This window comes from Orbicella franksi, chromosome 2 (assembly GCF_964199315.1).
Source record: "Orbicella franksi chromosome 2, jaOrbFran1.1, whole genome shotgun sequence".
NCBI lineage: Eukaryota > Metazoa > Cnidaria > Anthozoa > Scleractinia > Merulinidae > Orbicella > Orbicella franksi.
In genome coordinates, this window is record NC_138146.1 from 26,719,053 (window position 1) to 26,742,623 (window position 23,571).

The following is a 23,571-nucleotide window of genomic DNA, read 5'->3' on the forward strand; positions in this document are numbered from 1 at the left end:
GCTTTGTTAGGATCAGATCTAGTAGTCTTTTGGTGTTAAAAATCCTTGCTTTTCCTGCTCCCAGAGCCATTTGTGGTAGAAGTTAAGTTTATGGTCATTGGGTGTTACATTCTTCCAGTCACCAAGACAAAAAATGCGATAGGAGTCATCTCCATACTTTCCAATCCCATATAGCTCTTTTGGGTAAGTCCAGTCTTTTGTTAGAAACTCCTCTGAGAATTTGATGATGATCTTGGCTCTTTTCTCATGAAGACCAAGAGGTTGGAGAAGCTCTGAGAAACAAAAGGAAATGTCAATTAGAACAATGGCCCTACTGGGGGAATATCAGCGCTAGGTCTTAACACTATGAACTGAGCCAGTGCAGCAAAGTTTGTATAATGAAGACCCCAAAAATCAATTTTCAGTTCTGGCCAGTTAGATTGGGCAGTGTTTAACAGAAAGGGTAGCATGCACGTGGGGATTTGTAGAGCCCTTTGCAGTTTTGGCACACACTAGATTGAATCACGGTAGCTGACCTGTTAGAGGAAGTGTTGTCAGACAGATGGTCAAGTAACCAATTGCTGTTGAAAAATTTAACATGAGTCCTACATCCAATACCATCATGCTGAACTGACACATCTGTTTTGATGGACTAGTCTAGTAACACCAAGCAGATCAAGTAACATTTTTCACCTGACCCTGAAACTAACAATTATGTTCAGGTTGTCAAATATCAGTCACCATGGACATGTACTTTCAGTCAGATTTGTAGTTGGAGTTGTAAGAGCGGTTATTACCTAAAAAACCAGAGTTGTTAAGTGGAGTAATAGCTGGTTAGAATTGGAGGTGGAAGAATCAGAACCTTTCCATTTCTTCTGATTCTGTTTACGACTCTGTCACTTATGATCCAGTGAAAACTAGATTGCCAGAGCCACACACAGAAGCAGAAGAACCAGCCAATCACAAGGCCTGGAATCAAACATTGTGATTGGTTTATTCTTCTGCTTCTGCTTATGACTCCACGACATCAGAAAAAAAAATGCTTGCTGCTTGATCAGTGACAAAGTCATAAGCAAAATCAGTATTCTGCGTCCGACTCTGTTCAGTGTCTGTTGGTTTGATTCTCACTAGATCATATCACTCTGCACCTCTGATTATGACTCTGACTTGACTCCGTTGTCAGTGAAAACCAGCATTTAAGGATAACCTGAAATGTCTTTTCCATTTCCAAAATATGAGTCGGTGGTAAAGAATTGTACGCGGTTAAACAATGTCGCCTCCTGACTACAGCTACTCCACTGGCATACCTCTTGTCAGCTCATGTTTTAACCTAATCATTTCTTGACTATGGGAATGAAATGTATTGCCCTAGAATAATAGCCAGGGATCAACACTGGGTTTCTAAGTTCAGAGGCCTGCACGCTAACCATGCATACTAAGACAGCCTCGACATTGGATATCAGGAGAGAAGCCCAAACCTACCCGCAATTTGTTTCCAGTCGGCCATTCTTGTAATTTCAGGATTTGGATATCTCTTAAAAAAATCCCACATGACTGGGATAGCTTTGCCTCCCGAGGTTCTGTTTAGAAATATTGTAGCAATCAGTAGTTTCCACGGATCGTGAAAAAGGCTTTCTTGAATCAAATTAAACCGGGACTTGGGAGGGATCCAGCTGGGCGCCAATTGGGACTTGTGCGGGGGAACACTTGGTTTAAAGTAATTACTGGAAACAGCAGTAGAAACACTTTCATGAACTCTCAATAGCTTTATATCATTTTCACCTGAGCCAATGTCAAGCGTCTCTATTGGCGTTGACGTTTTAGATTTTCTAGATTTTCGTTTGGTGGAGAGTTTAGGATGTTTAGTAGTGACTTGTGTTTGTTTTCCCGCCATTTTTATTTTGATGGGTTTTCCCCTTGTGATTTCTTTCCCGGTTTCTTTCCGCCATCTAGATCTTTTACTTCCGGGTTTGTAAGCGTCCCTAGAAAGATCTGTAGAGAGAGATTCACTTCGACGTCGTTTCAATCTTTTCGTTTTTGCAAAATAAGGAGATGTCCGATCTTGCGATTTCGACGTCAGTTTAGTAAATTTGTCTTTGTTCTCGACTTCTTGATGTGATTCTTCCTCTTTACTGATTTCTCCAGATTCACGCGATTCGATAGAAGTATGCACGGAACTTTCATGTGGATCAGCGAAAGAACTTGAGACTTCAAAGTTAAAATTTTCAATCGACAGAGAGCCAGTGCCCTGGTTTGAACATGATGAAAGGTATCTCTGAAGTTCAACGCGTGAACGAAATTTTCTGCCCTCTGGACTGATAACGCAAAAATCAAATCTTCCTTTCGTTTTTCCACTCTTCCGTTGAGTAACTACTTTCTTCCATCCTGGTACCCCCACCGCACAAGCCATTTCTTTGCTCTTTCTCCGGGCAGCTAACGCAGCAACAACAACAACAAATCCGCCATTTCTATTTCCGATGTGGACCTGGGTACAAGTTTCGTTCCCAGGGTAACCCTGCCTCTGTTCTGCGGTTTCTTTAGTCAGCGGTGGTCACCAATCAAATCAAAAATGGCGGCAATATGTGATGGCTATGTGGATATTGACGTGGATAATATATTGAGTTTTCTGTTTTCTGTCATGAAAAAGTTTTAGTTTCTTTTCATTAGGGAAGTGAAAATGAGCGAATTCAGGATACATCATCACGTCTCGGAGCTTTTGGGCTTGTTGGGGTGAGTTACGCGACTTTGTTAGGTAAAAACCCTCTTTGGGCAACCGAATCTCTAGCTTAAGCTTATATATGCAGCGTTATGGTTTCAAATTCAAACCAGGGAAGCTCTCAAGAAGTAAACAACCACGACGAACCATAATTCGGTGATACCTTGAGTGTTCAAAGGCAAGATATTATCTTGTGACTTCCTAACTTAAGAAGTTACAGGTTTCTTAGTGGAAATTCATTTCCTGCCAAATTTGTAATTTTTCAATTTGTACAGTTTATGGACCTATCATGATCAATGTTAAGCCCGAGTTAGGGGGGGGGGGGGGGGGAGTGCGGGATTTTGACATTTTCTAAAAAGAAAAAATCCCTATTCTAGGGACAACATAGTTGGTAAAAAGTATCAAGATTCTCCACTCTGGTGCAAAGAAAACTCATGAATATAATGTAAACAACCAGAGAACTGAGAAATTTATTGTACACTAAATTTTATTTTTCTTCTGGCCTGACTTAAATCACTGACTGCTGAAATTCAGATTCACATTAACTGGGCATCAAAGCGACTTAAAAAGCATAGCAAAGTCACCACATAATACTGCCAAAGCCTACTCCTTGCCCTTTTTCTGCACACAAGTTAACAATATTAAGACAGCTGAACAAATTTTAGAGCTTGTTAGATCCAGCAGTTTATTTATCATACAGCTGTTACCCTCAAAATGGGGACATAAGCACTTTGTTACACATAAGGACATTGTTCTGTCTCAGAGTAAAAGCAGATCCTGCTGCCTTTAACTCCAATAATACTTTGCTGACACTAGCACAATTCAAAAAATCTTGTTTATTGTCATCTTTCTTCTCCTTGTAGCAAGCCATGCTTGAATACTATTCTTGTGAATGTGCTATACTAGTCAAGCGGCATTACCATGCTGCACCAATCAGAAGCCTTCTTTTTGAGCAAGGAGGTTTTTCAAAATCTTGGGGTTTGCTGCCAAGCATCACTTTGCTCGTCCTAGTTCTAGTGTAGCCAAAATATGGAAAAGTCTTATTCCCACAGGCTATTGTTGTTGCAAGGAAGGAATCAGGGTCTATGCAATATACAAAGTAATAAATTTTGCCTCACACAGTGCTAGTTCTGGGGATGGTCCTGAAGTTTATGCTGAGATGTTAACCAAGAACTTAACACCTTATGTGACAACCCAGGTATGCTGTAAAGATATTAGTGGATGATGACATTTGTCTAGCTTATGAGACTGGATGTGTTGTGTTCTAATGAAGGGCTAATGCTCAACATCAGCTATCAAGCTGTCTCTTAATGGGTATCTTTTGCTCTCAGGTTTCAACCCATGCAGCCAAAAAGAAGATTGCTGAAACTAGTACTATGCCAAGGGACTTTTTGAAAAAATATGATGAACTGAAGTCTAAAAAGTGAGTACAATCATTGACTTGCACTTTTTCAGAACTTGGTATTAGTTAGTTATAAAGGTGGCTGTTTTTTACAGCTTACAGCCATGTTTGGTACTTGTGACAGTTTATTATCATGTTATTATCAAAGTGGTTTTAAAAAATAATGTGGACCAAAAATAAATTTACAGCACAGAACATGTGCGTACATGTATGCATAAAAAGCAGAGCTGCACCACTTGTGATGTGCCAACAAACTGACAGACGTGGATGAAGACATGAAAAGAGAAACTTTCAGCATAATCTTGAGACAAGCTTCACAGTACATTGCCCAGGTTCATTACACTTCTATATTAACAACAACATTTTTGTTTTCAGTGTTAGAGAACTTGATCCGTTGGTTTATATGTTGTCACGACTGGCTGAGGATAAACAGGTTTGACATTATGAAACAATTTCTTGATATAGTCACCATTTGAAAACCATGGTAGTATGTCCTCATTTTCCCAAAATTACTCTCTTCCAGATGTTGACTTTCCTTGAAAAGAACTCCAAGGAACGTTCCAAGGCACGTCTGGGAGCTGTTTCTGCTGGAGCCAAGTCAAATGCTATGGCAGCAACTGAGGCCATACTAGATGGTGTGCCTGCATCTGGCACCATGTCCCAAACTGAGGTTAATGAGGTAAGTTTCAAGGTGCTTTCTATTACACCATTATGGTATGATATAACATTAAGAGGAAATACACTGTAGTAACATACAGTTCGTTCATATTGCCTTGAAAGATTTTGTGTTTTAGAAGTGGTAAACAAGAGAAGATCAGAGTTATCATGAAAAGTGCACATGTATACTCATAGTAACTGTTGTTCTTTGTCATGGTTAGGCAAAAATAATGACAGCTTTACTTATGGTTTGTCACAGGATTTGGTCGCATATCGATCACAATTTGTGTCCATGTGTAAGCTGGGTCTGGACTGTATATAATTTTTTGTTCACCTTAGCTTCGTACCAAACTTGCCTCTGTAACAAGTAGTGCCAGTCAATCAGGTTCTTCACCTGAAGCTGTACTGAAGGCTTTAAGAGAGAAACAAGCCAGGAGAACTGGTATGTTGGATGAACGTTATGTGCTATATTGGTAAATGTGAGAGTAGAGTGATGTGATGCTGATTTAGTAATTACAATGTCAGTAGCAATTAAAATTAAATAATGATTTTATTTCTATTTCCTAGGGAATTTACCACCAACGCCATCCTGGGTCAGTGAGCGGCCTTACTTAAGCAGAGATTATGTTTCTGGGCCAGGCATCAGTCATTCCACGACAGTGAGTATGCAGCACATTGTTGTTTGTTTTTCTGTTATTATCCTAAAGAATGCTGTTCACATAGATGTTGTTGGTCAATTTGGTCTGTAGCTCAGAATGATTTCAACTTAGGTTAATTTGTGTCAAATGGGAAGGGTGCAATGATTGATCCATGACTAGTGGTGATGAAGAAGGACTACAAAGTCGGAGATTAGGTGTTGGTGTTCAAATCTACTTGTAGGTGAGTACAAAATCCAGAAAAAAATTGGGGGGGGGGGGGGGAGGGATTAGGGCTAGGGTTACGGGGATTGATTTGGGATCCTGGGAGGGTGGGTTAGGATTAGGAACTGAGGTTGGGTGGTGTGTATGTTGTTCTTTTTAAGAACCATTAAAAAAGTGAAAAAAGTTAACTCATTTGAAAAATTTCACTTCAGTTGAAACTAACAACATGGCCTGAACTAATGTGATATTTGTGTTTATGGTTCTTTCACAGCCTGTATCAATTGGAACATTGCCTCTACCAATGCAGGAGCTAGCTGTAGTTGAAGATCTCTTATTTCTTATGATGGTGAGAATTGTTGGTAGTGTTTATCACACGTAAGGAGTTTTTTCCCCTTAAGTAATCAATCTAGGGACTCACCAGAGAGCATTGGATGATAGCTGTATTCAACCTATATACTGCCTCCTCACAAACTTGCAGCCATGTAGTTTAATTATTATCTAATGATTTTTGGCACTCTAACTGGATTGCTTGTTAGAAAGGACCACCCTTTTGTAAAGAGGTTTTTAATATAGAAAATTTGGGTGGTATGGTTTGTGTTTGGCAGTTTACATGTAATATGATTTAATATATTAATAATAATAATAATAATAATAATAATAATAATAATAATAATATCATAAATGTCCTCATATTGCTATTTGTTAAAGGGTGTAGAGGGAAAATATCTGCTTGTCAAACCTCTCAAGGACAAGTTTAGTGCAAGGAGTTTCACCATTGACAAGACACTAGGTAATGTGGTTCTTGCTTAGACCGTGTGCCAAGGCTCAATTTATTTAACAAAAAAAAATACTTCAGCATTTGGTGGTGGCCAGTTTCTTTCAGTTTTGGTGACCCAGGATAAAAAAGAGTTCTTCAATTTTCTTTAGAGTGTAATGTTAAAACTATTGCATCACAAAAAGTACTCTGAGTGAGGCTGGAGTCTTCAAATTTGTGGATGGATCTTATACTCACCTCGTCAAACTATTCAAATCTGCTCAGAATTTTCCACTTCCAAGCAAATAACTCTCTGAAGTCCACAATGAAATGAAGTTGGAGAAGTGAAATGTAGTCCATTGAATTAAACTACTTGTTTACTCCACAGTACATTGTACATGTAACTCTGTTCTAGTCATGTATCAAGTAATCAAACCATTTTGCAGCGGCCATCCTGGTTTATTTTAAATTGCCACTGGTGTTAGATGACCTGGTAACTGTCAATTTTTCAGCCCAGGCTGTGTACATATGGACAGTAACTTAACTAAATCATAATCCAAGGTTTACCAGACTCTCTTCTGTTTTTCATTCTGAAAAGAGAGCTCTTGTGTCTCATGTTTGGTCAGTGACAGTCATGCAATTGTGAAAGTGATACACAGTCATTTACACCATGCCATGGCAAATATACAGCCAATTGGAATACAGGAAAGCTGTTGTGTACTTGGCAGTATCAAACCCAATCTTCCCATCATGCACTGCATTGATTGTGTTAACCACATGGATGATCCAACTTGTCACTTGTATTTTCTTGGTATAATACGCACGAATAGCCCTTTTCACGGTTAACTTTGCTCGGTTGCATTACAATAAAATCTAGCATGTATGTGAGGCAATTTCGGGCTATTTTGTAGTTTTAGCTCAAAATTGTGTCGCATCCACGTTGGATTACATTGTAATGCAGATGAGAGAAATTAACCGTGGAAACTGCTATTGTGTTCATTTCGCCTGGAAGCCAGTTCACCAGATAACGGTTGGCCCAGACTGTAAGTAGGTTCTCCCGAACTGTTAGCTCTGTGGTCAATGGATTAAAGAACGAGAAATACTCAGGTTTTGTGTAATTTTATTTCATAATGCCCATAATGTTGTCTTTTTCTCCTTCTTCATACTTTCATTCCAGGCAAACAGACTTATAGCCCGGTTGAACTGACATTGGGCAAACTGGTTATCTGGTGAAATGACCGGTTATCCTACACACTTGCCTTATAGCTCTTGTGTATGTGGACAAAATAGATTGAAGTGACTAGTGAAATATTTCATGGTACACCAGTCGAAAGCATTGCAAAGCTATTGTGTAGTTTCAATCCTAGTCATGCCCATCTGTTCACCAACCAGCATACTATATCACTAGTACTCCTTATGAGCAAACTTTGAAATTTCTTTCTTTGCATTACTGATTGGAAACTGTGTTCTTCAGAAATATCATTATTGGAACTGGTGCAAAGGATCCTACCAGTATGTTCTCACTATTCAACTATCTGTAGATTCATGGAAGGTACAGAATCATATGTTTTTATTAGAAATAATTTATTTATTAATAATAGATTGTTATAAAGGTAGCATGTAATACTTGTCAGAAAAAGGTCATGCATTTTTTTCACAGTTGTTTATTAATTTATACAATTTTTTCACTCAACATTTGCTTTAAGAGCAAAACTGTTTTTGGCTGAAATTTGTGTAATTGTCAGTTACAACTGACAGTTGGAGAAGTTTCTGTGGAAGCATGCCGTTCAAATTTAACAACTTTGACTTTTTGCTGAAATCATCTAGTCTAAATAGATTTTGTATGTTGATATAAATTGAGGTATATAGTCAAAACTGACTTAGGAAGTTAAGTACATGTAGTTAAAAAGGAAACGGTCTGTAAAATTACCTTTAATTTCATCATCATGCTGACGTAATCATTCTTGTTCTGTAAATCATAAGTCGTACATGTATAAGGCCTTTTTGGGGGGCTTTATTCTGCCCTTTCTGTGCCGGTGACTCTGACTTGTTATATCCTACCAGCCTTCTTCCTACATTGACTGTCTTTCTCCATGTCAAATATCACACTTCTCTCAGAGAATGTGTGAACTGTTTGTATTACAGAAATCCCTTTACGGAAGGTTATTATTCTATTATTGCTTAAATAAAGTTATCATAAAATCTTAATGCAATTTTACACTTTTTTCATCTTTTGCAGCTAAATCATCTTTTGAACATGGCCTTGTTAACCATGCCTTGTGTGCAGCCATGAGGACATTATTGAAGGTTATCTGCTCACTTTTCTTTTAATCTGAACGTTAGTGTGTACACTTAAACCAAGTATTCAGTAAAACTTGGTTTAAGGACGTTTGCGCGAAAATTTTCCAACACTGATTTTTTTTCTTAGACTTTTACCACTGTGAGATGATGAGTTAGTTATGTCAGCAATGTAAAAAAAAAAATGGGGGGTCACTGACTTTGTTTTGGAGACAACATGCCTGGAAGAACACCCCAAATCTGAAAAAATTGGGCTTCGTTAATGAGTAAGGTCACAGTGTCTGTAAGCCCAAAAATATTGCAATTAGAAGTTTGAAGTGAAATGTTCTCTGCTAAATATTGTTTAAGTGGACCTATTCAGTAAATCTAGTTAACTGGCATTTAGCGACCATAGTTTCACGTGCCTTGTAGCCGCAAAATGGCAGGACTCGATGTCCCGTGGACAGAAATCTTGAAATTTTTTTAACTTCCCACATTGATTTTTTGTTCAATTTGGACAATGTGGAGATAATTGTAAATAAAATCTGTTTCTGGAAAGAAAAATAGGGGTCACCGAACGTCCAAGATCATTAAATCCAGGCAAAGCTATACAATGGCCATCTGCCCTATCACTGTTCATTTTATTACTTAGCGCGCGCGCCCATGCATGACGTGGCATGTGAATTTGCGTGCACAGTAAGGATGCGCAGAAACAGCGTGAATGTCCTTAAAGTGTCTATACAGCCAACAGGGGTTTATGCTGTTTTGGTATCTTTATAATGTGTAAGAAGGTATTCTAAGAAAAAATATTGGATTCCGACATTTTAACACCCAAAGATCTAACTTTAAAGTTCCCACTTCATCCACGCCCAATGAAGTTGACCGTGAGTCAGTGCAAAAAAAGAGTCTGGGTTTCTGAATGGGTCGTGACATCAAGCCAGGAATTGCCAAATCCTGCTAGTTCAGGTCGCTATTGTTTCAGTAGTGGTTAGGAGTTTTTGTCGACAAAAAGCAAACAAACCGAAGTTGGTGAAACAATGCGGTTGTCAATCAAGCAAAATAAAAGCATGAAGCATTCATCACCAACCTTTCATTATGCAGTCAACTTCATTGGGCGTGGTCGAAGTGGGAAATTTAAAGCTTGATTTCAGGGCAAAAAAGCACCAGAATTAATTTTTTTTGGTTTGAATACATTTTTAGATGTTATAGAGATACCAAAACCACAAAAACCCTGTTGGACGTATAGAAACTTTAAGGATGCTATCAGATCTAAACTATCAGTCTTTATGGTTTTCATATTCTTGCTTATTACAACTTAGCATTCCGTCAAGTGCTCAATATATTTTTTTAATTTTGATTGTGATTATCATAGTAGATTTTATGTAACTGACAATCCTACTGAAAAGTCATTTTCCCTGGAAGAGATCTTAGAATGACAAGAAACATTATCAGTGGGTGTACTGTATAGTATGCAAGTGACTATATTAAGTTATCAAATAAATGATGCTGTTTCTTTTAAGGAATACCTCATTCTTGTAGCACAACTGGAACATCAGTTTAGATTAGTAAGTACAAATTTACCTATCAAAAAGAATGGAGCACTCAGATGTGTTTTGCCTAAGAAAAACACACCAGTGATATGATATTATATTTTATTATATGGAGAAGAGTGTTTTACTGGGAACTAAACCACTCGTAGATTCCATACGCCACTTCATCCGGGACCCGAGTGGTGTATTTTCCGTATGTCACCTTTGTGAGTGTCGTATCGTTCAATGAAGTCACGATTCCCGCCTTTTGCTTTTGTTGAATTGGTTTCTCCATATAATAAAAAGAACATTACACGTTGGCTCGAAGATATGAATTTTATGTTCGAGTGGCAAGAACAATATCTCACGAGTGAGCGAAGCTCACCTCGTGAGATATTGTTCTTGCCACTCGAACATAAAATTCATATCTTTGAGCCACCGTGTAATATCCTCTATATCTAAGTACCACACTATGTATATATAACCTTTATTTACCTGTACCCTCGGCAATGTTTATAGTACAAGTGCTAGTGGAGCCAAACAAACAACTGAAACAAATAATTCAAATTGAACGTAACATTGTTAAGAATCCTAACTGGCTGGAGGCAAACCAGTTGGCTATTTACAAGCATGGTCGAGGATTTGAACTCGGGGCTACTGAGAAACAAATCCATGTAGTGGTCAGAGTGGGACTTGAACCTGGGGCCACTGGATTGCGAGTCCGACATGCTGACCACTCAGCCACGCTGCCTCCTTAGTAGAATTTACCATACCCAAATTTGCAATTAGCCAATAGGAAGCCACGTCTACTGTACTGAATAGATATCCTGTGATAATCAAGTCACTGACCTTATATGGCTACTATATCATGGTCACTTGGCTGAAATTGGGTACGGTAAATACTTTTTGATAGTAATTCTATCTTTGTTGGCATGGCTGGGCAGCATATCAGACCTGTTTAGTCTCCCCATGGATATTTTGGCTTCACTACTTGTATGTCTTATGAAAATACAGTATGAACCATGACTTAACCAAACTTGCCTGATAAGCTGCCTAAGCAAACCAAAAAGTTATGATAAGGTATAAATATTACTTTTGAATAAAATTAGTATATGGCAGTGAGATGGTACATGTTGCATGGCAATGTGATTTGGGTATTGAACTTGAAATCCAGAGTTTTTCAGTCAGGAATCACCAATGATCGGCCAGTTTGAGTTTAAGTGTGCACCGTATCACCCTTTTTGCAATTTAATTGTTTCAGGGACAGCTGTCACTACAAAAGTTGTGGTTTTACATCCAGCCATGTATGAGAACAATGGAGATATTGTCATCCATAGCAGTGGCAATTGATAAGGTAATTAACCTAAGTGGAGTGCTAAATGGCATGTACATTGTTTATTATTGTGGGAGGTACAGTGTATAGTAGCCTAGTGATTAGTGCCTCTGGATCAGGCAGTGTGGCTTTGAACTCTTACCCGAGGGTTGTTGTGTTGTGTTCTTTGCCAAGACTCTTTACTCCCACAGTGCTTCTCTCTGCCAGGCATTTAAATTTAATGTGTGTGTGTGAGGGGTGGAGGGGGAGGGGGCTGGTAAAAGTTTGGATGGACTAGCATCCCATCCAGGGGGGGGGGGGGGTGCAAATACTTCTAGCTGCCCTCTAGTGGCTATGAAAATCAGAGAGAAACCTTTACCTGGTGGGCCAGTAGGTGTAAACACAGACTGGGGTTTGTTTCATCCTCTGTCAATTTGTGTTAGCTTTTATCCTGTAATTTTAACCTTACCAGATCACTTTCTTTTTTAGGGAAGCTGTAAAGGAGGTGCTGTACTGACATTGTTACATGAAAAGACTGTGGGATACACAGGGTAGGAATTAATTTATTCAAGATCCTTAGTTACCAGTCTTCATACTCGTATAACGATCATAGCATTAATTTTTCTGCTGTTCTACTCTCAAAGTGCCAAATAACTGACATGCCTTGATCTTTGATCAAAGTTCTGAAATATAGAAACTCCTTTATAAAATTGATACAGGATAAAAGGAAGCTTGCTTGTGAGAACCAGAGCTATTTCCATTATTGTTATGTGACATTAATGATGCTGTGTTGAATTGATATCAGTCTTTGAATACTTCACACAGAGACAATAAATCACAAGACCTTTGTTTGTTCCTCACACAGGCTGTAAGTATGACAAGCTACATGTTGTCTGTTGCGGTTATATCATTCAGTAATGTTAATACATGTATAATTTCAGGTCTTACAAAAGTGAGATGGGATAGGAAGTGTGTATGGACATATTCATACTGTGTAGTTGTGCAACACGTTTGAGTGGTCTACTGTGGAATATCCCATGAGTCACTTGTACATTTTCTGGGCAACAAGCCTTTTTTATACCATGCCATAGCGTCCAGTTCTTAGTCCTTAGGAAGCCGTGAAGAGAAACATGTGTACATATGCACAAATAATTTTTACCTCTTACTACCTATCCGTCATTATCCTGTTGCAGGCTTGTGTTCCATATTTTGATATTCTTGAGCAGTGGATTTACAAAGGAATTATCAGTGATCCATATTCTGAGGTACATGTAATGAGTTACAATTAACGATGTATATTGAAGGAACTCAGTCATGGTTTGCGCATGTTAAAAAGTTTAGCCTCAATTTTTCAAATTCGTCGTTTGTAATCCGTGTCAATCTTTTCCATCCTTAGCCATCCTTGTTCCATTATGGTTTATTATTAGCTCTTTGGTGTTTTTCTTTTATCTTATTAAACTGTTATTTTCAGGTTTCCTACCATTTAAAGGTAGTTTTTTATGTGGCCAAAATAACTCAAAATACCATGACTGATCTCCTTTAAGTTCTTCTTTTGTTGTTACTGCTGACAAAAATGTTTCATGTGCATTTTTCTTTCAGTTCCTTGTGGCAGAGCATGGCTCTGTTCAAAAGGAAAAAGTCACTGAAGATTACAATGATGCATATCCTTTGAAAGTCAGAAAAGATGATTATGAAATAAATATTTACATTTACAGATTTTAGAAAAACTAAATTCCTAATATTTGTACAGCATCAAAAAGATGTGATTCAATCATCAAGCTCATAATAGTGCATATTTATATTTTTTTGCACATGTATACAGAGCCAGTTTCATAGAATAACTTATGTTAAAGTGCATAGCAATTAGTAAGAACTGAATGAACAGTTTATTTTGCAATGCTTGTTGCTGATGTTTTCTTTAACTTTTCGTACCTACTGGGAACAACGATATACAGTTGTCAGAGAGAACATTCCTGTGTTTTTAGAGAAGGTAACAATATAATCTCAATTTGTTATTGTTGTAAGATATCTTCAGGATGACTGAGTATGATCTACACTTTCACGGCAATTTCTCAGTTTCTCCGGTTGATCAATTTGCTAGGTTGCACACAAGATTCTCAGCACAGGAAAGTACTTGAATGTTATTCGGCAGTGTGGTAAGTTTGGGACAATTGACAGAATGTTCTACAGAATTCATTGTTAGCACAATTATGGGAGGTGTCTTAGAAGTGAAGTGTTTGTATGTGGTGGTGATCATGGCAAAGTGACACTTCCAAGAGGTGTCCTTCTTTTGGGATTGTCTGTTTTCTGTGTGCAGAAGTTGAACCATGAAACAGTAATTGATTCACTCATGAATACATTTTCTTTCTCCATGCTCTCTGTTTCCATGCCTCCCCTCCTGAGGCTCCTGAGGGAAAGCAGTAAACATGGTTCTTCCAATCTAGCATAACTCTGTGCTTCACGATATGAAATTTTCTCTTTGTTTTTTCCAGCAACCCAAATTTTTTAACTCCTTCGACAGCAAAATCTTCCCCCTTAAACTCTTAGCTCTCTTTCATTTGTCAACTATACACCGTGTAGATTAACTATTCTAGCTTGTGTGCGACTTAGTTTGGATTAATTGGGGAGGCTGAAATTTATATTTACTATTTATTATTTACTATTTAATGAAATGTTAATGCATTAAAAAGATAAATTAAACAAAAGAAAGAAACTGTGCAAAACAAGAGTGGCTCAAAAGAGGAGTGTAATATTGCATCAAAAGTTGGCTTCACTGAACTGCCTATAAAGAAATGTGACCATTTAATAAGAGTATTAGTAGAGTCGTTTCATCCTTTTGATACTTTAGTGTTTTTAGTTGTTTTTGTATAGTATATGGAAGTTTTACTGTTTTCCTAACAAATTGATGTGATCTTAAAATGCAGGTCAAAACGTGCAGTGCCCAAATGCTGATGAGATCATCTACACTCTTCATGAGAGAGAATATGTGGAAAAAATTGAAAAAGCTTACAGTTATGCTAGCAAGACCTTGTTGGATCTGCTCATGGATGAACGGGCATTAATGGCTAGACTAAGGTATGGTATTAGGTTTATTTTCTGAATTCTCAAAGCTGCAATACTCTATTGTCTTTGTGGATATATGAATTTATTAATAATTAACTACTGCATTGCTAAATGGAGGTTGGGTGCCTGAGATATCCCGGAGCTTCCACCATTGGCAGCCAGCTCCTAGATGAAGACCGCTCCCATGGCTGGCAAATCCTGGCAACTGAGCCATGAGCCCCCACATGGAAGAGGAGACAGGCACCCATCACAGCGAACTAACAGTGGAAAAAGGGAGGGAAGGGAGGGGGAACGCTTGAAGATGTGCTCCCATACAAAACATCGCTCACTGTAAAATGCTATTGCTGTGAAGGCTGCTGACACATCTCAGTCCACGATCACATGGAATCCTGATGCATGCACATGTCAAAACACTACTGACAACTATGGGAACGCAGGTGCTCTTTGTCATTAAATTGCATTGAACTGCATCATATACTGTATGTTTGATGAATATTTTCACTCGAGGTCCATCAAGCATTACTTTCTCATGGATCTTGGAGATTTCTTTGTTCAGTTCATGGATCTGGCTGAAGATGAGATGAAGAAAAACATGGATGGTATCCTTTCCCTAAAGTATAGCACTGTGATGTGAAATCACTCTTGTTCATTTTGCTTGAAATATTGCTGTTCTTGAATAAGTTATTTTAGTCTCAAATTCTAACTGAAGAAATCAGAAACGGCAGTTGACATGTTGGACTGACATTGCTAAATTTGTGAGTGATATCTTAGTTGTTAGGGTCAGCTTCACTGGCCTACTTTACCAAAAAAATCAGTAGAATAGAAATAATTCCACTAGATGAGAGAATGTTTAGTGTTTGGAGCTTGGTAGCAGGTACAAAATTTTTACAATGTATTGTTGTAAATGTTGCTTGTTGGATTATCTTACTTAGTTTGCAGCTTATGATTTAAGTCAATGTTACTAATTTTTACAATTAGAGCATGCTGCCTTATTACCATCTTACTATTGTGACTTTCTTACTACCATTGGGCAATGTTGGGCAAAACTATGTGACAAAATTCTCCATTGGCGATAGCCTCCTACGCAGATGCTCTTTGGGCTTGTCACGCAATCTTTCTCCCCCATGAGCCCAGCTACGTTAGCGGCAGCTTGCAGAGAAGGTTAACATCCCAGCTTTTAAACATCATTTTGTTCCTTGATTCAGTGTTTGTCCAGATATAATGCCTTCGAGACTAGAAACGTTGTTAGAGCTTGCTTTACGAACAAGCACAGCCAACAGTGACCCATATAAGGATGACTTGAGGTAAAGATCTTATGGCTTAGTCACTAGATCCAAAGTACATCTCTAACTACTGTTGCCTATGTTAGTTACTTCCAAGATTGCCTTGACAGAGTTCCCCCCAAAACTTTTATTTTTTTGTGGTTGACTCAACTCGATGGACCTATGGCTTCTTCCTGTCCGGTAGCTCTGTAGGATGTGAACGAAGATTTGTTTGGCTTAAATACCTCACTGTGCTTGTTTTCTTTGCAGAGTTGATTTGCTTCCATATGATCTCATCACTCAACTGTTTCGCATCTTGTCTGTGGCATATGACAGTAGAGGTAATTTGTTGCTGGTACTTTGTTAATTTGAAGTACCGTTAGCATTTGGAGTCTCCCATGGAAACCAAACCAACCATAAAAGACTGTAAACTGAGCCACATGATTAGTTTTACAAGGTTTTTAGGTCCACTTGTTGTTCACAATAAAGTTACAGAATATTTGGCGTTTGGGAATTTGACTTTGACCCTGGTTTAGAGTTCCGTGGCAAATCGTAATCGTCTGGTGTAACCATACTGCTCAAAAGGCAGATAACTTGTTAACTTGGATTGCTTTTAAATTGCAAGTTAGTAGTGTATAAACTAATCTGTAATGCTGTAAACGTTCCTTGCTTGTATGAATAACATGATCTCCTTGAAGAATATCAACTTAAAGTAATTGTCCTTGTGGCTAATGGGTTAACACCAGCCCTTCCCTATATATAGTCAATACTTTCGTGTGTTAACTACTACAGAGTACAATGCCCACTGACTGTATCCTGACATTTCAAACAAATGTACAAACGACTTATGACTAGCTGTGTTTGCTACCATCTTCATCAATTTGGCGAGTCCATATAACACCACTCAATGCTTGATACATAAAGTAATGTAATAATAAAGTGAATGCTTTCTTCTTGCTAATATAATTTGCTAACTCTTGCTATTTTGTCTTATACATTTAACAACATTACAAATTAAATTCCTTTCTTCCATGTAACTATGCTATCTAACAGCCATGCCTTCAATAGCTATGAAAAAAGTTCTCGCGGTATTGCCCCCTCTTGAAAGAACAGGGCTTCCAGGTAGAGTAATAACTCATTAATGTAACTTAGTTCCATCTTTACTGATAGATTTGTTCTTCCACCATTGCACATAAATTAATATTAATATCCGCCGTCACTCTGACCGTTAACAGTATCGCTAGAAAATTTGGTTACTGTAAACAGGAAAGTGATCAAGCCGCAATTTAAAGTACATGTAGGTGTTGAATATTTTAAATTGTTTCTTTATTTTCTAGAAGTCTACCCAGGTCTTTGTGGTTAATTTGCCAAACATTGACTGTAGAAGGAATGTGCAGCTCGTTTTGGTTCAATAGATTGTTTTAATTTTACCGCTGTGTTCTTTCAGGTGCAACAGCTTATAATCAAGATCCAACAGAGCTTCAGATTTCAGGTTGGTATTTTTTTAGCTTGTACGATAGTTTTCTAACAAATTATCTGTATGATCAAGCTGCACATTACAAAGGCAACCAGATTTGTGGTCATTTTGGATAATTTGTTCGAAAACTGTTGTCAACCTCCACGCTTTTTATTCGGTAAATTTGTAGGAAATTTTGTCTTGGCTAGGGTAGTCGCACTGTAACAAAAATAATCAGTTAAAATGTAACATGCACGCACGCACCAATCCTTGTCTTCATAAAACATCCTTAAACCGTCCACCTCCGTCGCTTTTATTTTGTCCCAAGGGGTGGTACTGATAGGGGCTGTTGTATAGAGGTCCAACTGTGTTTTGTTCTTTTGTAGGACTTGAAGCATTCTCATTCGATTACGTGGTGAAATGGCCCGTGTCATTAATTTTAAGTAAAAAGGTACGCATCTGACTTTCTTAGTCTTGAAAACTGCAACTTGCAAGTATTTTCACAAATATGCCTTTAGAGAGCATTGTCATGATATATCAGGGCTTATTTTTCGATGTACATACAATGGAACCCAGCTGATCCAACCACCAACAGACCACAAAAATTGATCTGGTCATTTAGTAGAACTCCGTCTTTTGACTACCTGGTTATTGCGGCCACTTTCGTTAGGCCAGGTTAAAGTAAACAGTTATTTCCTTATTTAAGAATCCTTCTAATATGACCACCTAGGTAATACTATGTTAATAATTCTTGCGTGAGACACGTGACTCCCACAGTACTTCCCTCTTCCGAAGTGTATATTTTAAATGTGTACCGGCGGATTGAATGCTAGGGGGTAACCCTGTGAAGGACTAGCATATCATCCACGGGAGAGTAGAAATTCTCCTGGTCCCTTCCTGCTACGGAAACCGGAGATAAGCGCCGGCCTGATCGGCTACTTGGCTTGAATGCAGTCCTTTTAATACCTACTGAACACTGAGGAGGCTATGTTAAGGGCTTCTGCTTAAATAAGAAAATAATTGACTTAGCTTCGTTCCAAAGCAGGTTGCTGTGATAAAAAGGTGGTCAGAAGGCGGGGCATGCTATTTCAACATTCAGATGAAACGACACGTCAAATTATAAATTCCCCATCGATAGAAGCAACAAAAAAAGGAAAACAGCAAATAGTTATAAGCCAAATTGAGACGAGAATGGTTAAGACTGTGGAAGATTGACAAGAATTACGATCTGATGCTTGCTCTTAGTAAATTTACTCTTGTTAGGAATGTATCGAGCCAAGTGTCCCATACTACCGTCTGGAGCTTTTTCCAGTTACTGTAGTATCAAGTGGCTAACGGTATTTCTACTCCGCCCTGGATGGAATGCTAGTTCATAGCAGTGTTACCCCAATATTAAGACCCCCAGTTCCCTTTTGTCATCCCTTTCATATACCTGGTTGGGGTGATGCAGGTGTAAAGATAATAATCGAACTGTATTACTTAAATCTGGTTTTTAAAGGCCTTGACGAAGTACCAGATGCTGTTTAGACATTTGTTTTATGCCAGACACGTGGAAAGGCAACTATGCAAGTAAGAAATAAACTGTATTAGTCTTTCAATTGATGTTATTATAATTTTCTTCAAACCTGTTCTGTGTTGTTCTTCGCTGACTGTGGAAGAGCAAAGGGGGTTGAGTGAGGTGATGATTAACAATCATTCAGTAATGATGTTGTGTAAATTTATAGATTGTCAGATTTATTGCCTGCTGTCTTTGATTATTATTTAGTGTTTGGGTTAGCAACAAGCGAGCAAAGCAGTTTACGTTGAACTCTTCACCATGGTAAGACGCGCTATATGAATTTCAAACTCTATCCTAACGTTTGTACCATAAAGCTATGTTGAAATATCGCAGAAAGCAGAGGTTAACGTGAAAACTTCATGTCAACCATCGTCGTAGAAGTGAGTGTTATTATTTTGCAAAGGAATTATTTAGTCCCAGTGAAAAACCAAATTCTTTAAAAACCCAATCCCGAATCTTCCAAATGTTTGGTCTTTTGTATCAAATGAATTATATCTAAGAAAAATGTTGAATAATAGGTTATCCAGCTTCACTTAAGCGGATACTTAACTGTTAACTTAGCGTTATATTTAGCATAACGCTCTCTAATACAAATTCGTGTGATGACGTCAGGTATGCGGCTGCGTTTGCTTTACGTCAGCGGATGCTACACTTTGTACAAACCTACGAGCACTACATGATGTTTGAGGTCCTGGAACCCAGCTGGCATATCATGGAGAAAAGCCTCCAAACGGTATGGGACACGTGACTAATTATCCAGTAAAGCTACATTTGAGTTCAAAGGATACTCAAGGTGACACGGATACAAATTATAACATAAAGCCTGCGTATGGCTATATTGCAGCACCAAGTCCTGAGATACCGATTGCTACTTACATTTGAAACTTTCAAGTTTAGTTAGGTAGTTTCCGATAGACCGTTTACCTCTGTTTCAAAATGAGTCTTCTTGCGTTCCTTAATTTTAGACATTTTAACTCGGCCGGACTGGGCTGGACTGGGCTGGGCTCGGCTGGGCTAGTAAAATGGTATCAAAAAGAAGATGCTCTACTTGGTTAGTTCCCATTACACAGTTTAGTTGAACTAGTTGTAGAGTTCAGCAAAGGCAAAAGCAAAGTAAATTTAGAAAATTACTTTCACAAATGATTTAGAAAGTTCTCTAAAAAACGACTTTAAATTGAAGTTCTTTTGCGCCTAAAGTCATCTTTGCTTCTCCTTAGATGAGATAAATTGTGGTAATAGTTTTTAACATTTCAGTTATTCATTTAGTCGTGTTATGTTCTTTATACACAGGTAACAAATATTGATGGTGTTCTGGAGAACCACAACGATTTTCTGGACCGTTGCCTGAAGGACTGTATGCTTACAAACCTAGAACTGCTTAAGGTAAGGGTAGTAATGAATTTTCTATTTCTGGTTTTTGGACAATAAGAACGATAAACAGTTACTGAGAAGAAAAAAAAAGGTAAAAGTTGGAAGCAGAGAAAGGAGAGCAGCTTTTTCGAGCTTCGAACTTTTCGATGCAAATGCCTTTGTTGTACTTGTTGAATATACTACTTGTAAATAACAAAGTGAACATTAAAAGGGAGATGGTATTCAGAGAGGCAATAGACCTCGAGGAAAACGTTCAGCTGTGTTATTACGGTTCAGCCATCTTCACACTAAGGTGCTTTATTGTTTGATCTCAGGTTGTGAGCAAGTTGATGTTGGTGTGTGTGACCTTCACGAATTGTATGCAGGTAAGATTGATGCCATTTGTGCTTTTTTGTTATTACCAAAAAGACTTCAAACTCTCTGTTTTGTGGGCCAGCCTGGGTAACCATGGCGACAAGTTGAATTTTCTTCGTTCACATCAAACTTTTTTTGTAAAACGTGGATCAAAATCATCGGTGCAGGCGCTCCGTCTCTAATAAGCGCCCTCTCTTGAGTTATCAAAAGTAAATTAGAGCTCCGGTAGCCTGCGCCACAGACAGTCGACACCGCTGGTATAGAGGATTTTGTGACACGTCCGGCTGCACCGCAGACTACGCTCCGAGCGCTAAATGAAATCATTACGGTGCCCAATTTGTTTGGCTCCTTTTAAATAGGCCCACGTTTCGCAAAACACAGGAAAATCAAGCTTGACTGATGCGAGTTGCTTTGTTGTGGATGATCCACTGTGTAACTTGCGTGCTAGCGTGACTGATTTTGTACCATGTGACCAGGTCGCACAAAAAGCTTAGTGACTTTGTATTGTTTTTGTCAGCGGTTTACCCAGAGCGCAACCGTAGAGTCACAAGAGAGTGATGCTCCAGGAGTGAGTCCAATGAACAAGAAAGGTCCGCCACCCAGAGAACAAGAGAAGAGGAGAACAACTGCTAAGGTACTCACTAGCTCTCAACTGCGGTAACGTTACACAGTACTTTTCTTTCTCTTCTGTTTATGTAATTTTCACGAGCGGGACATTTGACGGAAGACACCATCCTTGGGCCGTTATTCCGCCAACTGCAATCATGATATCCCACAACGGCCTTTTTCGTAGGCTCGATTACCATCCGCTGACCGGGAAAGGAGCCGATAGACCGGACTCGAGAGCGGCGGAATCGAGCCTACCCTTTTCAGCCCAGTTCCGTTAAGCTATAATGTGAAACGCTGTTATGCAAAACACCAACTTTCCCGGCGAGTGCAAAAAGGAAAAAAAACTTACCTTCTTCGTCACTTCTTCTGCAATTTACAGCTCTCTTTGCCATCATAATCGCAACCATTATCTTATTGTTGTTTTCATGTTTGTTTGTAGATTGTCTCTGAACATGTGGACAAAATGATCAGTGGCGAGGATTTTGAGCGCACCATTCAGAACTTCGACAGCAATTTTTCTCTACACCTGATGGATTTGCTGGAGAAGCTGAGCCACTACTCTACAATAGACTGTGAACATCAGATGTTGAATATTATCGCTAGGCTTGATCATAATGGATATTACACTGCTCAACTCGAGAAAAAGGCAGCTGAAGGTGAGACTGACTCCAGTTTCCTTATCACCTGATTGGCCCACTAATGAGAAGTGAACAAAAGTGCGCGCGAGAGAAAATGAATGCGAATCTTCGCCTCGCGCACAACGACCAGCACATAGTTGTTGTTTTTTTTTTTCGTAGGACTGTTTTCAGGCTGCAATACCTCCTAACTTTAAGAGGCTGTGTGTGCGGGGTTTTTTTTTGGGGGGGGGGATGGCGGGGGTGGGGGGTGGGGGAGGCATCGCCGGTCATTCATCGTTCGCTGTTCAGTGTTTTGGACCTTAGTTAGGGTCTGATTAGAACTTATTCACCCCTTTCCGACCTAATCCCGTTACTATATAATATAGTGGAACGACGATCAAAAAACTGCCAGCGTCTGTTATAACCTTAAACTTTAATGCTCAGTTCAGGACAACACGAAACGTTATATCTTTTTTACTTTACATCTCTACCAACCAGATACGAGTAGTGCCAGTGGATCCTCGGCATCCAAGACCTTGCTCAAGTCCTCCTCCTCGTCTTTGCTATCAGCATCAACTGAGAATGTGGCAGATGGTACTTTGGTGACAGCTCCAACGCGCTCAGCGGTTTCTGTAGATCTGTTCCCAGGTGCAAAGAGCCATTTAGTAAAACCAGTCTCCCTTTCTGACTTGTCAAACGGCAAAGGAAACAGAAAGTAACGTTTCAAAGTGAAGTGAGCGAGTGGTGATGCTACAGGCCAAATACATATGAACAGTAGAAGTTATTTAGTTTCACGTTGGTAAAGAAGATATGCGACTTCTTGTAAATACGAAAGATTTAATTTAAGTAGTAGTATTTAAGTAGTGATGAGAAGTAACTGGTGATACAACATATGGAAAGCCTGTCATCTATGTTATCAGAATCAAATCAGAGCTATCGCTCCCCTTCTTACAGCAATGGAAGGGATTATCGGAAGGAATTATGGAAGGAATCAGAGCTGTGAACAAGAAAAGGGACAAGGCACTCCCTCTCTTAGCTTTTCCCGAAATTCTGATTTGTATTGTTTGTAGGTTTTATAAGCAACATAATGGAGTTTTGTATTCTTTAAAGAAACTTAACACTTAACGCAGTACAAAAATGCGGACAATGTTGCCGTGCGCTCATTTATGCTTCTCTGGGAGATACATTACTTGCAACAAATTTCGGACGGTTTTAATTTCGGACAAAAGAATGTGTTCGAAAATAAAACCGTCTGAAATATTTGCAGTACGTTATAAAACTTTGAAAAAGCTCCAAAGCTCTTGTTGAGACACTATTTGACATACTTAACAGCTTGATAGAATTTGTGTTATTTTCTCGTCAGTGTAGTCGTAAAACCTTGATGGTGCAGGAAAACTATGATTTTCACAGATGTTGTTTCAGTCTGATGCGTGTTTTGTAGGCTTTAAGTGTCGGCAAAGTGTCCGAAATCTGATTAAAAAAAGTGTCCGAAAATTGAACGTCCGAAATCTTAACGTCCGAAATGTTTTGCAAGTAATGTACATCGTAGGCTAGAACCAAAAAATAAAACAGACAGAAATCGTTGCAGGGTTTCCTCTGATTGTTGTTGTGCTCGTTACAGTAGTCATAAGTTTTAATTGCATCACTGACCATGCTGACGTCGAAACACTGAGCATTTTTCCCCTCACCCCTCCCTCATAATATCATTTGCATCTCTTTTCGTCACCTTCACCTCTGCCCCCCTCCAAAGTGAAAAGACGATGTTTTTACATAAGGCTCCATTAGGGGGGAAGGG

The 23,571-nt window shown here is 38.8% G+C and overlaps 2 protein-coding genes across 2 annotated transcripts in view; one reads left to right on the forward strand and one right to left on the reverse strand.

The window, feature by feature from the left end:
• Positions 1-9: 9 nt before the first annotated feature.
• On the reverse strand, positions 10-2,389 carry LOC145478984 (uncharacterized). Its single transcript, XM_081457206.1, has 2 exons — positions 1,462-2,389; positions 10-272 (listed from the first exon to the last, which is right to left on the reverse strand). Exons 1-2 carry the CDS (start codon positions 2,387-2,389, stop codon positions 19-21), a joined length of 1,182 nt encoding a protein of 393 aa, XP_081313332.1. The 3' UTR covers positions 10-18.
• Positions 2,390-2,618: 229 nt separating this feature from the next.
• The window catches only part of LOC145478983 (gamma-tubulin complex component 2-like), a 21,115-nt gene continuing 162 nt past the window's right edge, over positions 2,619-23,571 (forward strand). Inside the window, exons 1-33 of the mRNA XM_081457205.1 lie at positions 2,619-2,709; positions 3,818-3,893; positions 4,027-4,118; positions 4,473-4,530; positions 4,621-4,776; positions 5,094-5,196; positions 5,322-5,413; positions 5,886-5,960; positions 6,323-6,404; positions 7,843-7,920; positions 8,608-8,675; positions 10,166-10,210; positions 11,436-11,528; positions 11,976-12,037; positions 12,312-12,354; positions 12,680-12,751; positions 13,086-13,146; positions 13,418-13,476; positions 13,588-13,642; positions 14,411-14,561; positions 15,057-15,148; positions 15,766-15,853; positions 16,082-16,152; positions 17,259-17,303; positions 17,654-17,718; positions 18,766-18,836; positions 19,033-19,086; positions 19,438-19,558; positions 20,116-20,208; positions 20,511-20,561; positions 21,068-21,184; positions 21,599-21,815; positions 22,275-23,571. The exon at positions 22,275-23,571 is cut by the window's right edge and continues 162 nt beyond it. Of these exons, the coding sequence (XP_081313331.1) occupies positions 2,657-2,709; positions 3,818-3,893; positions 4,027-4,118; positions 4,473-4,530; positions 4,621-4,776; positions 5,094-5,196; positions 5,322-5,413; positions 5,886-5,960; positions 6,323-6,404; positions 7,843-7,920; positions 8,608-8,675; positions 10,166-10,210; positions 11,436-11,528; positions 11,976-12,037; positions 12,312-12,354; positions 12,680-12,751; positions 13,086-13,146; positions 13,418-13,476; positions 13,588-13,642; positions 14,411-14,561; positions 15,057-15,148; positions 15,766-15,853; positions 16,082-16,152; positions 17,259-17,303; positions 17,654-17,718; positions 18,766-18,836; positions 19,033-19,086; positions 19,438-19,558; positions 20,116-20,208; positions 20,511-20,561; positions 21,068-21,184; positions 21,599-21,815; positions 22,275-22,495 (2,880 nt within the window). The 5' untranslated portion in view covers positions 2,619-2,656 and the 3' untranslated portion in view covers positions 22,496-23,571. The remainder of the gene's footprint in view (positions 2,710-3,817; positions 3,894-4,026; positions 4,119-4,472; positions 4,531-4,620; positions 4,777-5,093; positions 5,197-5,321; positions 5,414-5,885; positions 5,961-6,322; positions 6,405-7,842; positions 7,921-8,607; positions 8,676-10,165; positions 10,211-11,435; positions 11,529-11,975; positions 12,038-12,311; positions 12,355-12,679; positions 12,752-13,085; positions 13,147-13,417; positions 13,477-13,587; positions 13,643-14,410; positions 14,562-15,056; positions 15,149-15,765; positions 15,854-16,081; positions 16,153-17,258; positions 17,304-17,653; positions 17,719-18,765; positions 18,837-19,032; positions 19,087-19,437; positions 19,559-20,115; positions 20,209-20,510; positions 20,562-21,067; positions 21,185-21,598; positions 21,816-22,274) is intronic.